The following is a 16,615-nucleotide window of genomic DNA, read 5'->3' on the forward strand; positions in this document are numbered from 1 at the left end:
AAACCCATTTTAACGTAAAATACTTTTTGAAAAACACGTTACCCGGAGTAAACCCACGAGGTTGAGAAGGCGCCCCTATCTCCAAGCCACATACGCTCACACCAGGGATCGAAACCACAACCGCCAGCCAGAGGTGACCGGCCAACTAGAGGTCATCCCAACCCCCCCCATCTATATCTGATAGGGAGAGGGGTTTAATATAGGCTATGTCTGTTCCCCAATCCCTATTCAGATACAAATCTAAATAAAATATTGCTTATAAAAAAAAAAATATTAACATTTTTAACATCTTATGCAAAGTAACATTGTATACTTTAACACTTGAAAATACATTTCAATCAACGCTTTTTTTATAGGTTGTGTATTTTATGGCTACCTTCCCCTACGTTATTTTAATATGTTTATTGGTAAGGGGAGTGACTTTAGATGGCTACATGGAGGGGATTAAATTCTATATTATACCAAAATGGGAAAAGTTATTAGATGTGGATGTAAGTAAATTAATTTAGTTTATACCAATTTGTGAATTGGATAAGAAAAAACAAGCACGGACCCGCTATATTTCAGAAACCGGTTGTGATGTCATCGCCGCCATCTTGAACTTGTGACGTTATATCAAAAATGGAACTCCATGTACATTTTATTGTGATTGGAACAACCATGCCAAGATTTTGTCGATTGCACTTAAATTGGCGGATTCTTAGACATTTTTTAAAGAGTGTCGCCTTCTAGAACAACAGCAAGAACAACTAGATGAGTGGCGTTGGGGGGGGGGGGGCTTTCCTGGTCCAAAAAATATTATTCAATAGAGCATTGTAGAATACTCTTAATGTTCTTGATTTGTGTCCAAATTTAGTGTCATGGATACTTCATATGAGAGAGGAGATAGAAATGGGGGTTTAACGTCCACTGGACACAAACTAGGTCATTTCGGGACTAACATATGGTTCAATTTTATTTCAATAATTCGCTTGAGCAGTGGGAGGAAACCGGAGGACCTGGAGAAAACCCAAGAGGTTGGACAGACGACCCTACTCCTTGTCACGTACAACCGGGGAATCAAAACCTCGCCAGTCGACTAAATGACAGATCTTATGATACAACGCGCACAAGCTAACCATTCGGCCATCACCCCCCCCCCCCCCATCACGCACCCACCCACACTTTCATTCTTCGTATAAGACTGCTTTCGTTTTAGTTGTGATCCATGTCCAAACTGTTGATCCATTTAACTATTCATGGAGATGAATGTTGTGGACTATATGCTATACGAGTAGACAACACTGGAACAAGCTAACTGGAACATTTGTGTGTAATTTTTAATTTATTTTTAATGTTTAATAAATTTAGGTTTGGTGTCAAGCAGCAACACAAATATTTTATTCGATGGCTCCAGCATTTGGATCACTATGGCTAGTTATAATGATTTTAAACACAACTGTCATAGGTAGGCCATTTTCTATACGTATATTTGATATAATTTATTATAAAAGTCAACCACAAAGATCTCTCGTGTTCCCGCGTTCTTGGAGTCACGGGGGCTAAGTGGGTAAGACGCCGGCTTGCTAGCCTGGAGATTGCGTGGTCGATCCCTGCATTGGCCTAGAAATTTCATCGGGTTTGCAGACGTGGTGCAGGACGGAGGGCCTGACAAGGACAGCTGTATAGTCGTTCGGATGGGACGAAAAACCGAGATCCCGTGTATACATTGGCATGTGCGTAAAATATCCCTTGGCAGTTGGAATTCGATATAAGAGTAGGCCATAATGCCGCTGTACGTGCAAAAGCCCCCTCATGGCTAACTGTATGGCGTATGCCCGTCTTCATTTTATTCGCGTTCCTAATCAATACGGATCACGGGAGATAACTTGAGACGGTTTGTCCGCGCGTGAACACTAGAAACATAAATATCTATTTCATCAATGGATCATAAAATTTAGATATTAACCATGTGCTATTTATTTTACTATCTATATGTAGATTTATGTGAATTCCATTCTGTCTATCTCTTAAAGGTCACCATTTGTAATACAATATAGCCCGTTTGGTGTCGACGTTCCATTAAACACTGTTTGGCTCTATCCTTTAACAGAATTCAAGATAACAAATTATAATTTCCTAAATTTAATAATTGCGGGGGTTGGATGGCACGTGCGCGTTGTATCATAAGGTCTGTCATTGAGTCAACTGGCGTGGTTTCGATTCCCCGGTTGTACGTGACGAGGAGTAGGGTCACTTGTCCAATCTCGTTGGTTTTCTCCGGGTTCCTCCGACTGCTAAAGACCCCTACCCGCAAACGAATTATTGAAATAAAATTGCACTATATGTTAATCCCGAAATGATTTAGTTTGTGTCGAGTGAACGTTAAACCCCATCTCGCTCTGTCTGTCTGTCTGTCTGTCTGTCTGTCTCTCTCTCTCTTTCTCTCTCTCCTAAATTTAATTATATTTCAGAGATGCTGTTGTGGTATCTATGATTAACTGTGGTACCAGTATATTTGCTGGATTTATTATATTCTCAGTCTTAGGTTTCATGGCACATACTACAAATCAAGATATTGAAGACGTGGCTGTTGGTGGTTGGTGTCTTCTTTTTATTCAATTCAAAAATTACAAACACACAGGGCCAGGGGTCACACATCTTTCATTATTTACTTAACTGTTTAGCATATCTACCAAAAATTATACCAAATATTAGCAATCTGATTAAAACACAGATCCTATTTCGTTTCGTTTTTTATAGTTCACAATTTCGTTTTACTTGTCTTTACTACATTGGGATCTGGAAGAATTGTTATATAACTCACGTTCAGGATGATGTGAGGGATTAGCCAATGAAACGGTCTGTTGTGGTGAGATCTTGGCGTGCGGTGCACGGAACTGTGGGTATCCCACTAGAAACATCCACACTGATTGGTTAATCAAATGCCTGACGTCATAGGGTCAAAAGCAGCTCGTATGACCTCTGACGCGACCTTGCTCTACAACCGGTCAAATTTTCACGTATTTTCTTTATTTTTCCAAAAATTATTACGTTCAAAAAATGATTTAGTTATTGATTAACTTTAGAAACTTTGAAAACGTTTTAGCTAAACCGACTTGATGCAGTTGGGTGACTTGATGCAGTTGAGTGACTTGATGCAGCTGAGTGACTTGATGCAGCTGAGTGTTCCCGAAAGAACAGGCATGATAATTGGTAAAAGGGTTTCAGTTAGGTTGCTTAAAATGAAAACAGAAATGATGAGCAGTGCCAACCAAACATGCTATCCCGTGATCTAGAAGAGGTGATTTAAAACATGCTATCCCGTGATCTAGAAGGGGTGATTTAAAACAGTTATGTCATCATGTTTTTGTTGCAGGTCCTGGATTGGTATTTATTGTCTATCCAGAAGCCATTGGTCGAATGCCTGTAGCACCTGTTTGGGCTTTCCTCTTCTTCTTTATGCTGATCGCTGTCGGGCTTGACAGTATGGTTAGTTAAACATAATAATAATAATAGAGTCCTAAAATCCAACCGAAGCTGCTCTTTGGTAACATTATGGTCAATTAAAAGAAAAACACTAGTTAAAAGGAGTACGCGATCAACAGTTAAAAGAAAACGTTTCTAAATAAAGGGGTTATAAGATTTCTTTTAAAACTGTCAATTGATGCACAGTGCTTGAGTTCTATAGGAACATCATTAAAATTCCACAGTGCTGCTGCCGCAAAATCGAAGGAGCGTCTACCAAAAGAAGTTTGCAGTTACTAATTTAATAAGGTACTTAGTTTCGGAACGAAGATTTCTGGTAGGGTGGTAGGGTTGAATTAATTCATTAATATATAGATATAGGAGAATCATCACCTCCATATAAGCTTCTCTGATAGAATGCAAAAGACTCCATGACGCTGTATTTAATGTATTTCCTAATCGCGCATCTATCCTTAACGTATCACCTACAAGTTCATTGGGAAACACTAGTCTGTGATATTACCCTATGTATTCCCCACGAACGAACGAATGGATAAACGAACGAACGAGCACTCTGATAGAATTTGAATTTCTCCTTTTCCGTCTGCAAAAGCCATATGCTTAAACTAGTCTAATTGTCATCGATACAAAGATGCTTCAACATCGCATGAAGTGACGCGAATTATTTGTGAATATATAGGCCTATTTGTGAATATGTAGGCCTATTTTAATTTGTAAAATACTGGGCGTGAAGCAAGGATATACTGACATTTTGGGCAAAATTCGGGATTTTTGACAGTAGAAAATGCAATGATGTTTTTTGTTTGAAAGCAATATTTTATTTCAAATGGATTGAAAACTGATTGGGGAACGGGTATAGCCTATATCACCCCTCTCCTCATACACGGAATATAAAACATATAATATACAGATCTCCTGTTAACATATTATAAATGAAATGGGGTTTAACGTCCTACTGTTCTGCTCCGAACTGGGCTAATGAAGACGGGATGTACATATTATAACATAATGGTGAAAATCATATAAATGAAATAATTTATATACACACTATTTATTACATGATTTAAAATTGATAAAAAAATTAATATTAAATATTGAAATGAAATGAAATGAATTAGGGTTTAGCGCCCTACTGTTATGTCCCGACTGGGGTAATCAAGACAGGTTTAGATAGTAGAGTACAAATTCCAACATGAAGGGATTGAGGTAGACAACCATTAAAATACGATAAACGATGGATCTAAACGATCAAATAGGTCATTTTAAGATGATAAACATTTCCTTTGTGCGGTTTAAAGTCATCATAAAAGTGGGTGTGAATAGGTTTTTAAAGCAGAACGAGATAATTAGAACATTATTCTACACCCTACCTATATTCTACTCCTGTTATCTAACTACCGTAAATACCCTCATAAAGCACCCAAAAACAAAATGAAAGTCAGTGTAGACCATAGTATTACACAGTCTAAACTACTCTTGCTGAGAACAAAAGTGTCCCCCCCCCCCCACTCGAAAAAAAAATAATAAATAAAATAAATTTAAAATCGACCAATTCTTAAAAGGGCCCTATACAAGATTTTGATAAAGAGCTGGACGTTCAAAATAGATTTGGTTTCGAATCCCCGATTGTACATGACAAGGAGTAGGGTCGCCTGTCCAACTTCGTGGGTTTTCTCCGTGTCCTCCGGTTTCCTCCCACTGCTAAAGACCCCTACGCGCAAGCGAATTATGTACATAAAATTAAACCATATGTTAGTCCCGAAATGACCTAGTTTGTGTCGAGTGGACGTTAAACCCCATTTCTCTCTCTCTCTCTCAAAATAGATTAATAGTATCTCGCCTGACATCTGATCGGGGAGGGGGGAGGGGGGTAGCGTGTACGCGTTGTATCATATGGTCTGTCATATTGATTCCCCGGTTGTACGTGAAAAGGAGTAGGGTAGCCTGTCCAACCTCGTGAGTTTTCTCCGCATCCTCCAGTTTCCTGCCACTGCTAAAGACCCCTACGCGCAAGCGAATTATTGAAATAAAATTGAACATATTATTATGTTAGTCCCGGAATGGCCTAGTTTGTGTCGAGTAGACCTTACTTCCCCCCCCCCCCCTCCTCTCTCTCTCTCTCTCTCTGATCGTTAGATAAGCCTGATGATTTTTGTCGTCCTAGATGTTTGATTTTACGGATTATCCGTTGGTGTTAATTAAGTCTCCTAATTCAACCACAAAACATAGTGCAACAGAAATTATATGTTTCATGACCCGGAAACAACGGGTTGGGGAGACTACTGTCCGTACTGTCATGACCAAGGGTCAAACCGAATCATAAGCACAATACAGCTGTTAATTCACAGCAAGTCCAAAAATAAAATATAGGAAGATGGGGTTAATACTACAGACTATCCCTGTTCCCCAATCTCTAGCCAGATACAGATCTAAATGGCTTATAAAAACAATAGTAAACTCTCCTTGCCATTGTCTTGACACTTGAGGATAAGCTATCAGTCAGATACAACTCCCTTTACCACAAAATGACTTGTTTGTACTGAATTAACATTGAATCTATGATATATCTTTTATTTTTTATATTGAAATACCGATTTCTCGGTAACTACAAATTCGCATCGTCACTTTGTTTAAAAAAACAAACACAAAACACCCCAAAAAACAAATTCACATGTAGTCACTTTTATTTCGCAAATCTTATTTATATAGCGATTTCTCGGTTATAACCAATTCACATGTAGTAACTTTTTATCTTGCAAAAAAAAAGAAAAAAAAAAGAAGAGGATTTGTGACCTTAAAATTATACGTTCGAATATTTAAATCCGTCTCAAAGTTTAACATAATGATAAAGAATATGGTGTATAAAGAAGTTATTTGAATCTATTTATGGTTATATTGCACAATTTTTCTTTTAGAAAGGAAAATGCACCTAAAACTCAATAATGGGTATTGAATAAATGTTTTGTGATTTTAAAAAACTAGAAATATCAGATTGTTATGATGTCAAGGAAATCGTTATGGTCTCATTGAAAACCGTTAAATATGTGTTATTTTGGATAATAATCCGGATCTATTGTGATAAATACCCTGTAGTTAAACTTAAAGGTGCTAACATAAAGTCCGGCTTGATTTCCTCTTGTCAGTGGTGCAGGGCGGAAGGCCTGACAAGGAAAACTGTCTAGTCGTTCGGATAGGACGAAAAACGGAGGACTCGTGTATATATTGGCATATTAGCCCTGTTTATGAGTAGAACAGTAGGACATTAAACCCCATTTCATTTCATTTCGTAAAGGAGGAGGGTAAACTTTCTAACCTCGTGGGCTTTCTAAAGACCCCAGCGTGAAAGCGAATTACTGAAATAAAGAAGTGCCATGTGTCAGTCCCCAACAGAACTGATTATCTCTGTGTTTGTCTGTCAGTCTGTCTCTCCTAAAATTTAAAAAGATTGACATTTTACCATTTAATTGTAGTTTGCCATGTTTGAAGTTGTAATAAGTGCTGGCGTAGATCAATTTCCTCATTACTTACGACCAAGAAGAACCAAATTCGCCATCTTCTGTCATTTCATGGGTTTTATTCTGGGAATTCCATTAGTTACTAAGGTTTGTATCTTACCGCAATTTATAGAGTATTGGATCTGTAGTATTTTCGGGTAATGTGTAACAGTATCATGTCGTGATGTCGCGGTGCCCTTACTTATAAGGCGACAACCCAACATCGCGACATTTTAACCCGACAATACGGCGTTTTTACGCGATATTACGACATTTTGTCGTTTTCTCCTTATGATTCTAATTGTCTACATTGCATATACTGACCGGCCATCAGCTGGGTTATACACGAGACTTCAGTATGTTTATAAGTAGATCAGTTCAAAGAACTGTTGCGTGTTTGTTGAATATTAGGCCTACACGTGTAAAAACGTGGCACAGTTGATAAACCAGTCAGATGGTATGTAAAATTACGCCCGGTAAAACATCAAATACGGAATATAAAACGAAAAACGATTTTAATTTGATTGTAATTATGTTATAGGGAGGAATCTGGGTGTTGACGTTAATGGAATGGTATAGTGCTAGTTTTGGTTTAATGGGTGTATGTTTAGCGGAACTAATGGCAGTTATTTGGGTATATGGTAGGTCAATTCTGTAGTGTACTAATTGCAAAATGGGCAAGTTGTGTGCAAGTTACATAACTCTTTGTGTTTGGTAAAAACGAGACGAAACCCATTGCGTCTTACCAGATGTGGACAAAGTCAATTGATTTCAGTTGATTGATTCATGCAAGAAAATAAGTACTAAAGTCCGATAAACTGTAACTCTAATCGACTGTGTTACAAGATATTAAGCAGCAAAACTTTGCGTGTGTTCGGCACCGTAGAATTTCGCAGACTGACCGTAGAGACTGCTGGTCCTGGAAGCTGCCAAACCCCGCGACCTGTGCTTGTCAAAACACGTACGTTGTGGGCTAGGCTTAAGGATATACCCGGGGTGTCACTAATGGTAAAGAAGTTTTAGTACATACTTTCTTTAATTTATGTTGAAGGTCTGAAGAATTACTGCGATGATGTGGAGATTATGTTGGGATTTAAGGTGCATTTCTATTGGAAAGCTACCTGGTTAATCATAGCACCAGTAGCCATCATTGTAAGTAAGAACATATTCGATTAACCAGGTGTGTCTAGGGGACGAGAGTTTAACGTCCACTTGACACAAACTAGGTCATTTCGGTACTAACATATGGTTCAATTTTATTTCAATAATTCACTTGCGCGTAGGGGTCTTTAGCAGTGGGAGGAAACCGGAGGACCCGGAGGTCTCGGAGAAAACCCACGCGGTTCGACAGGCGACCATACTCCTTGTCACGTACCACCGTCGAATCGAAACCACGCCAGTTGACAGACCTTGTGATACAACGCGCACGCGCTAACTATTCGCCCATCCCCCTTCACCACTTCAAAGTTCCATTGTTAAATTGAATATTAATGACTTGATAATACCGACGATCGCTTATAATTTGCATGATTATCATTGGGGAGAGCGTGGTAATTTCTTTTTCTTCAGGAGTTTGTTGGTTCCTAAGAGCCTTTGTTGTCTAAATTAAGAACTACTCGCGATCTTAGTTTTTGTTACCTAAAATGAGAGTTACTCGGATTCTTAGTTTTTGATTGTTACCTAAAATGAGAATTACTCGCGATCTTGGTTTTTGTTACCTAAAATGAGAGTTACTCGGATTCTTAGTTTTTGATTGTTACCTAAAATGAGAATTACTCGCGATCTTGGTTTTTGTTGCCTAAAATGAAGAATTAATCGGGATCTTAGTCTTAGTTACCTAAAAATGAGAATTACTCGGGTTGCCTAAAATTAGAATTACTCGGGTTCTTAGTGTTTGTTACCTAAAATGAGAATTACTCGGGTTCTTAGTTTTGCAATACTTGTACCTAAAATGTATTTTTTTGTATGTTGTTATTAGTTGATGTTGATAATGGCAGCTGTTCAGAGTAGTCCAGCTTCTTATGATAATTATCAGTTTGAACCCTGGGCACAGAACCTGGGTTGGGTTATGGTGGCTTTACCATTCTTCCTTATCTTGATAATGATGCCCATCCAAAGTTACAGATACGGGGTAAGATTGACATTAATCTGTGGTAGTTCGACGGGATTAACGTCCTTTAATCACCTAAGGTGATATCTATCGTAGACAATTGTTTCCTAGAGAAACCTCCATTTTCTTGATTAAGGCGCAATGTCAATACTGTCAGTTGTGATTTTAAAGACCATTTCATCAAGTGGATTCAGAATAAAGTCTTATTCCAGATTTAGGCATCGAACTCATTTCGTTAAAAACTGAACTGCATCTGAAATGACGAGTTCAGATATTTTTCCGAATTAAATCCGGAACAAATCACCCCGAACGTAGCCCTTGACATCTGAAGGTTCTTTCGTCGATCACTTTCTTCGCAAAGTTCACCATGATAAATGTCGTGTCAATAATCCGAATAAGTTGTAATGTGAACGCACCACTTTTAATCCGAGACAAACCCAACCGAATTGCGGGGCTGGTCGACGGACATTGGATTCAATTTCCATACAGTGTGAACGCACCGTGGTACAAGTGGTGTAGGGTAATACCTAATATGGACCGCTGAGGAGATGGCGTGCGGACGCAGTTGGGCCAGCTTTGCCATAAAAACCCGATCTAGATAGGGCTGAATAGTATTAAGGTACATCGTCTCCCTCTCAAGCTGTGTTCACACTGCATGCGCATTCAATGCGAATTCCGGAATTCGGATTGGTTTGTCCCGGATTAAAAGCGGTACGTCACATTACACCTTATTCGGATTGAATTCAAAATGAAAAGCGCCACACTGAATGCGCAGTGAAGGTCATTCATATCCAGCCATTCGTATTGGTGATCTTGTGTTGCTTATGTTTAATTTGCTGAGGCAAGCAAGGCTACACCAGCGACGTCGGGTCTTCCATCTTCGGCACCTTGCCATGCAGCACCGGGCACCATTTCGTTGGCACCAGAATCAAATGCGAATGCGGATGATTACTCTTTTGTTAGCTTATAAAGACGAACATAGGCCTAGGTTATTTGCCATAACATCAGTTTCATAAATACACGAATTCACGCGATAAGACGGAAGTAGAAGTGAACATGCGCACAAAGTTAGAGTTTCCGGTAAAACCGTTGATCTGAATCAAGCGTGCCGCACTCAAATCTTGACTACGAATAACCCGATTCAGAATAATTGTTCCGGGTGGAATTCGGAAAAATATACGGATTCGTAAATTCCGATTCAGTTCTGTTTTTAGCGAATTGGGTGTGACGCCAAAATCCGGAATAAGACTTTATTCCGAATTCAATTCAGATTAAACCCCCAGCGTGAACGCAGCTTCAGGCCAATTCAACCACTTTGATATCAGGGGGCTTGGTATTGACACTTTTATACTTTTATGTCGACATTTAAGCTAATAGATAGACTTGTACATTGTCTTATTTTACTATAACGCGTAGACAGAAATGAATTGAGTTTAACCTACATTTGAATAGAAATGAATTAAACATACATTATGCAAGAGCTAAATCTGCCTATTGCAGATGCAGGGCTTTCTGTAGTCCTGAGATGTTTTCTAAATTATTAATTAGACATTTATTCGATATTAAATAGATTAGAACAGTTCAGCCATATTTTGGTTTAAGCTAAAAATGGAGGAGCGAGACTTAGCTTCGAACAACCAGTACGGTGGTTGCAATTATGGCACACGTCTTGTCAAACCTTCAAAGGCTAAAATCTTCGCTCGCAAAAGAGTAATTTGAATGGAATTTTGAAATTATTCATTTTACATTATCTATTTTTGAACTATTATAGCAAGAATGGCTAGCTCTTTATCTAAATCTTACATAATGTATCTTTAAGAAAACAATCAAATCCCTCGTTAAAGGCAAACATTAAGAAATAATTATGGCATGGATATTTCGTCACTTTGAATTTTGATGGACACGAGTTTGAACAGTTTGACCGAAAGATTGTTCCACTGGGCTAAATCTATTTGTTATGGTCAGCTCAATTTTTGTCAAGGTTGTTGAGATGTAAATAAGGTTAGGGTAAGCATTGGGGCTAGGTCCAGGGTTAGGATTAGTGTTGTGATTAGCGCTAGCCCTGTTTATATCTCGTGTCCTATGACGAAAAATTGAGCTGGCCTTATCATTTAGAAGTAACCGTTCCACCGACGATATCTTGTGTCTTTAATTTAATATATACTCACTAGGTTCTTGTTTAAAGATACATTATGGGAGATTAGATAAAGAGTTGGCAGTTCTCACTATAATAGTTAAAAACTAGATAATGTAAATGCAATTTGCTGAAAATTTCAGTCACATTGATCCACTATAAACCGAGAATTAAGCGATTCAAATTTCGGCCTAGCTTCGATCATCATTACTATAGTCGGTACGATAAAAAAAAACATAGTCTTGATTGTCAACTTCATGATTAAATTATGAATGAAAGTTTAGCAGCAAATCGGATCATAATCAAATAGATATCGAAGGCTAGCGATGACATCGAGAGTTGATTATGGTCTGGATAAGTTAATAAATGTCTAATTAATAATTTAGAAAACATTTCAGGCCTAAAGAAAGACCTGAAATAGACAGATTTAGCTCTTGCTTAATGTACGTTTAATTTAAAACAATAAAAAATAAATCCACGTTTATTTGTTATTTGTACATGCTTATTTATTTCATTCTAATTATAGTCAGTGAAGAAAGCAAGTCAGCCAACGCCGGAATGGGGACCACTTAAACCGGAGGATAGAACCGGCAAATACGCAATCAAACCGGAACAGCCGATTAACCAGTCTACTGTATCTATTATTAATAACCATGGTATAGAACTGAAATCTACAAAATTAAGTCATGATAATCGTGCTTTTGCTTCGAACATTTAGATAAAGGGTTTTATTGGATATTTAATTTATGTAAAGATGGAGAAATAAAGATATACTATAAAGTATTTTAGAGCCCTCAATTTTTATTATTCTTATCTTAATAAAACATTTGTATAAAGCTGTAAACTGATAGCCCATGGACTGTGGAAATATACACGATGTTAGCCTGATTGGTCAGATTGAATTACCTTTAACCATATTCGCCTGTCTAACCTCGTGGGTTTTTTCTGGATCCTACGGTTTCCTCCCACGGGCAAGCGAATTATTGAAATAAAATTGAACCATATGTTAGTCCCGAAATGGCTTGGTTTGTTTCAATGGACGTTACGCCTACCCATCTCTCTCTCTCTCTCTCTCTCTCTCTCTCTCTGTGATCATATTATATGATAAATCGGGCGGTTTTAACAAATGTAGGCTCCTTATGGAGTATTTTCATAAAATGTCTGTTACGTCACGTTTGCTTTATATTTGCTGGGGGGTTGGATGGCTGAATGGTTGGCGTGCGCGCGCTGTATCATAAAGTCTGTCATTGAGTCGACTGGCATGGTTTCGAATCCCCGTTGTACGTGGCAAGGAGTAGGGTCGCCTGTCCAACCTCGTGGGTTTTCTCCGGGTCCTCCGGTTTCCTCCCACTGCTAAAGACCCCTACGCGCAAGCGAATTATGTAAATAAAATCAAACCATATGTTAGTCCCGAAATGACCTAGTTTGTGTCGAGTGGACGTTAAACCCCATTTCTCTCTATCTCTCTTTATATTAGCTCGTTTTCCGTAACCACAGATAAATCGCTTCAGGTGTTATTTTTTGCAAATCTCTAAAGTAGTCCAAGGGTAGGATGACCCGTGCACTTTACAGAAAGTTGGTCTCGACACGGCTAAATGTGCACGCTTCAGTTGCGTGTCTCGAACTGATTTCTGACTACCCCGCACTCGCTTTGAGTCGATAAATAGCCATGGCATATATCAACTATTACAGCCGTAAAAAATCTATTGTTGACGATTTTGAATAGCAGTAAAATTTAGCTTCTTGGTTATTACAGCAGCTTTAGTAATTACGTTTGTTTTATTTTTTAAATTGCTTTATCATTAACTGTACCGTTAAGAGCGGCATCTTTTGGTTTAGTACAAATACTATCTCTGAATCACTTTCTTTAGCAGGAACATGATACTAGCAGTAGTTTCATTTTACTTTTACAAGTTTCTTAAAACAATTGTTGAGTTGTCTAAAGTGCTTATTTCTAAATTCAATTTCTTGTTCTAGCTTTCTGTTATGTTTCGTAAAAAAGTAGTCTTGATTATCCCGACCTGTCAATCAGACGTAGAATGGTCGATAGACTGGTTAAGCGAGACTAATTTCAAAACAAGGGCACGTAACCTATCTTTTACTCAAAAGTGTCTGGATGTTATGGACGCAACTTGGAACCAGTTTTCAGTCTATTATTTATAGATGATTAATGGTCATAGCTTATTAAGTACAACATGATCCTTTATTTAGTGACTATAATTGTGTGAAACTGATTTGAGGCTTGGCATATATATAAATATTGTGGCGTAATTGTCGAGATATTTGGAGATATTTATTTATGGTGGGTCACCCTACCAAGGGAATCTGATTAAAACACAGATCCTATTTCGTTTCGTTTTTATATTTCAAAATTTCGTTTTATTTGTCTGTACTACATTAGGGTAGGTTAGGGTAGGCCATCGAAAATATAAAAAAACGAAACGAAATATAGATCTGTATTTTAATCCGATTGAGTCAAAGGCAGGCGCATTAAGAACAGATTGTCTCCATTAAGATCTATTTCTCTGAATATGACCGATATTTATAGTCTAAACAGGGGTAATTTAAAAAAAATTATGAAGAAACTTTTATGAATTCTACCTACAATAGGAACACCCTGTTTATGTTATCACCCGAGAGAGGGGCGGACGATAACCCCTATCAAGCTATTATTGGTAAAGATAGGAGTGGAGAATTGCTGACCTCATGCTGCATTCTATCTTTAAAAGAGATAATTAAGAGATGTGATGAATAGGTCATGCGTGTTCCCCGATCCGTTTCATTTATGAATAGAATATTGTTTATAAAATGGAGACATTTGAGCTGACATTGACCTTTATTATACAACTGGTAAATATATGTAGAACTCCAAAACTCAAATCAACTGTACTCCACGACACGGGATGTTTCTACTAAAACTAGGATCAATAGAGAAATCTTATTCACTAATCGTTGCTGTTTGTAACACTCAAAGCAACCAATATTTGACGTTTCTATATGCATCTATGGTTATATAGGCTGTGGTCTACACGTCAACAAAAAAATGTTTTATCATGCAAATATAGAAATCGTACACCCTATGCATAAATGGCTGTAAAGACGATAAAAAGAAAATCACCGAACCCTGTAGGTTTTCAATAAATAGTTATTAGAATAAGACGGGTTTTAACATCTTACGCTGTGCACCAATGAAGACGGGTTGTCTATATCTACTTCGCGTGGTTGGATAGCCGTATGGCCGAATAGTTAGCGCGTTCGCGTTGTATCATAAGGTCTGTCATTGAGTTAACTGACGTGATTTCGATTTCCGGTCGTACATGACAAGGAGTGGGGTCGCCTGTCTAACCTATTGGGTTTTCTCCGGTTTCCTCCCACTGCTAAAGACCCCTACGCGCAAGCGAATTATTGAAATACAAATTGAACCATTCGTTAGTCCCGAAATGACCTGGTTTGTGTCGAGTGAACGTTAAACCCCATCTCTCTCTCTCTCTCGCTCTCTCTCTCTCTCTTTCCATCGGAAATTGTCTGAAGTTTTAAATGAAATGAAATGAAATGGAGTTTAACGTCCTACTGTTCTGCTCCTAACCTGGGCTAATGAAGACAACTGAACGCTGATTTATACCCCTAGGGAAATAACCGCACATCTTTTGGCTGCGTCGATTTCTGACTATGCAATACCACCTGTAGAATAAAATAATATCTGAACATTAAAGCATTCGACAAACTAAACAAAATTTTTTGAAAAGATTATCCGCTATAGCCCTATAGGGATTTTATGGTTCCTCATTGTGTTAAGTTCTCATTCCGTAAATGTGGATATTTATTTTTACTACCCTCTTCAATATACTAAGCATCCTACTTTTAAAATATTTAATATTTTACAGCCCATAAGGTAAATATAGTCAGAGACCAGTAAACAAATAACATCTTTTAAACTTTATTATCTCACAATACACCATACACCACTTCACATATGTTTAAATTTCTTCAAGATATCGTGTTATGAATACATAGTAACTGGAAAACCACTTTTATGATCCGGTATGGCTTGATTTAAATTTCAATATATGAAATCCCCAAAACAAGTAGATTTTCACCATTCGTAAATATACCATTTTTAATGATGAAGTATGATTCACGAAGTTTTGAACCCTACACGAAGACTTTAGATCCTGTTATCTAACATAAATACAAAGCAACAAAGAGAGAGAGAGAGAGACAGAGGGAGGGAGAGAGGGGGATAGATAGAGAGAGAGAGGGGAGAGAGAGGGAGGGAGAGAGAGATAGAGAGAGAGAGGGGAGAGAGAGGGAGGGAGAGAGAGAGAGAGAGGGAGGGAGAGAGGGAGGGAGAGAGAGAGAGAGGGGAGAGAGAGGGAGGGAGAGAGAGAGAGACAGAGGGAGGGAGAGAGACGGAGAGAGAGAGGGAGAGAGGGAGGGAGAGAGGGAGGGAGGGAGAGAGAGAGAGAGAGAGAGAGAGAGAGAGAGAGAGAGAGACAGACAGAGGGAGGGAGAGAGGGGGATAGATAGAGAGAGGGAGAGGGAGAGAGAGAGGGAGGGAGAGAGAGAGATGGGGTTTAACGTTCAATAAACACAAACTAGGTCAGTGCGGGACTAACTCATGGTTCAAATTTATTTCAATAATTCGATTTAGCTATGGGAGGAAACCGGGGGACCCGGAGAATACCCACGAGGTTGGACAGGTGACCCTACTCCTTGTCACGTACAACCGGGATCAGAACCACGCCAGTTGACTCAATAACAGACCTAATGATACAGCGCGCACGTATTAACCAACCTCACGAAATAATCATTTAAAAAAAATGTTCTTATAGTACAATTATTTTCACACTTCCGTTCCCTGCCCCCCCCCCCCCCCTCTCCCCCCGGCCCCTTGATTCCACCTGTTTTTGGCATTAATAGAAAAAAAGGACCAGTTATAAACAAGATGGCTTGGTTGCGACTAGAAAAAATATATTTTAATTAAAAAATTAGAAGAAATAAAAAATATATATAAAAAGGTAAGAAGGAAAACTAAAGAATGGGTCGACAAATGGTGACGGAGATATATATATACATACATAAAGAAAACAAGATGAAGAAACCAAGAATTACACAATTTTCCTAGAAAACTGATGTATTTTATTACAACATTGCGACATGTTATATGACGGACATTTATTTAAATACTAGAATTCCTATTAACAATTTCCCCTTTTTAAAGCGGATGTGTTCAACCCCTTCCTCCCTTAACCTCAACAAAATGCAAATGTCTCAACCAAAAACGGGGCCCATTAAAAGTCAAAACAATTTACACGATTGTGGTATGAAGGCGTACACGGTAAATAAATTGTATGTTTACATACAATAAATCTACATACATACATACATACATACATGGGCGGATCCAGA

The 16,615-nt window shown here is 38.3% G+C and overlaps 1 protein-coding gene across 1 annotated transcript; it reads left to right on the top strand.

Moving 5' to 3' along the window:
- The first annotated feature begins 364 nt into the window (after positions 1-364).
- Positions 365-11,989, top strand: LOC126831054 (sodium- and chloride-dependent glycine transporter 2). The gene is made up of 9 exons (XM_050561663.2): positions 365-491; positions 1,351-1,447; positions 2,454-2,578; positions 3,359-3,471; positions 6,939-7,070; positions 7,504-7,603; positions 8,014-8,114; positions 8,941-9,093; positions 11,733-11,989. Exons 1-9 carry the CDS (start codon positions 467-469, stop codon positions 11,922-11,924), a joined length of 1,038 nt encoding a protein of 345 aa, XP_050417620.2. The 5' UTR covers positions 365-466; the 3' UTR covers positions 11,925-11,989.
- The last annotated feature ends 4,626 nt before the right edge of the window (positions 11,990-16,615 follow it).

The sequence above is a fragment of the Patella vulgata genome, chromosome 8 (assembly GCF_932274485.2).
Source record: "Patella vulgata chromosome 8, xgPatVulg1.2, whole genome shotgun sequence".
Lineage (NCBI taxonomy): Eukaryota > Metazoa > Mollusca > Gastropoda > Patellidae > Patella > Patella vulgata.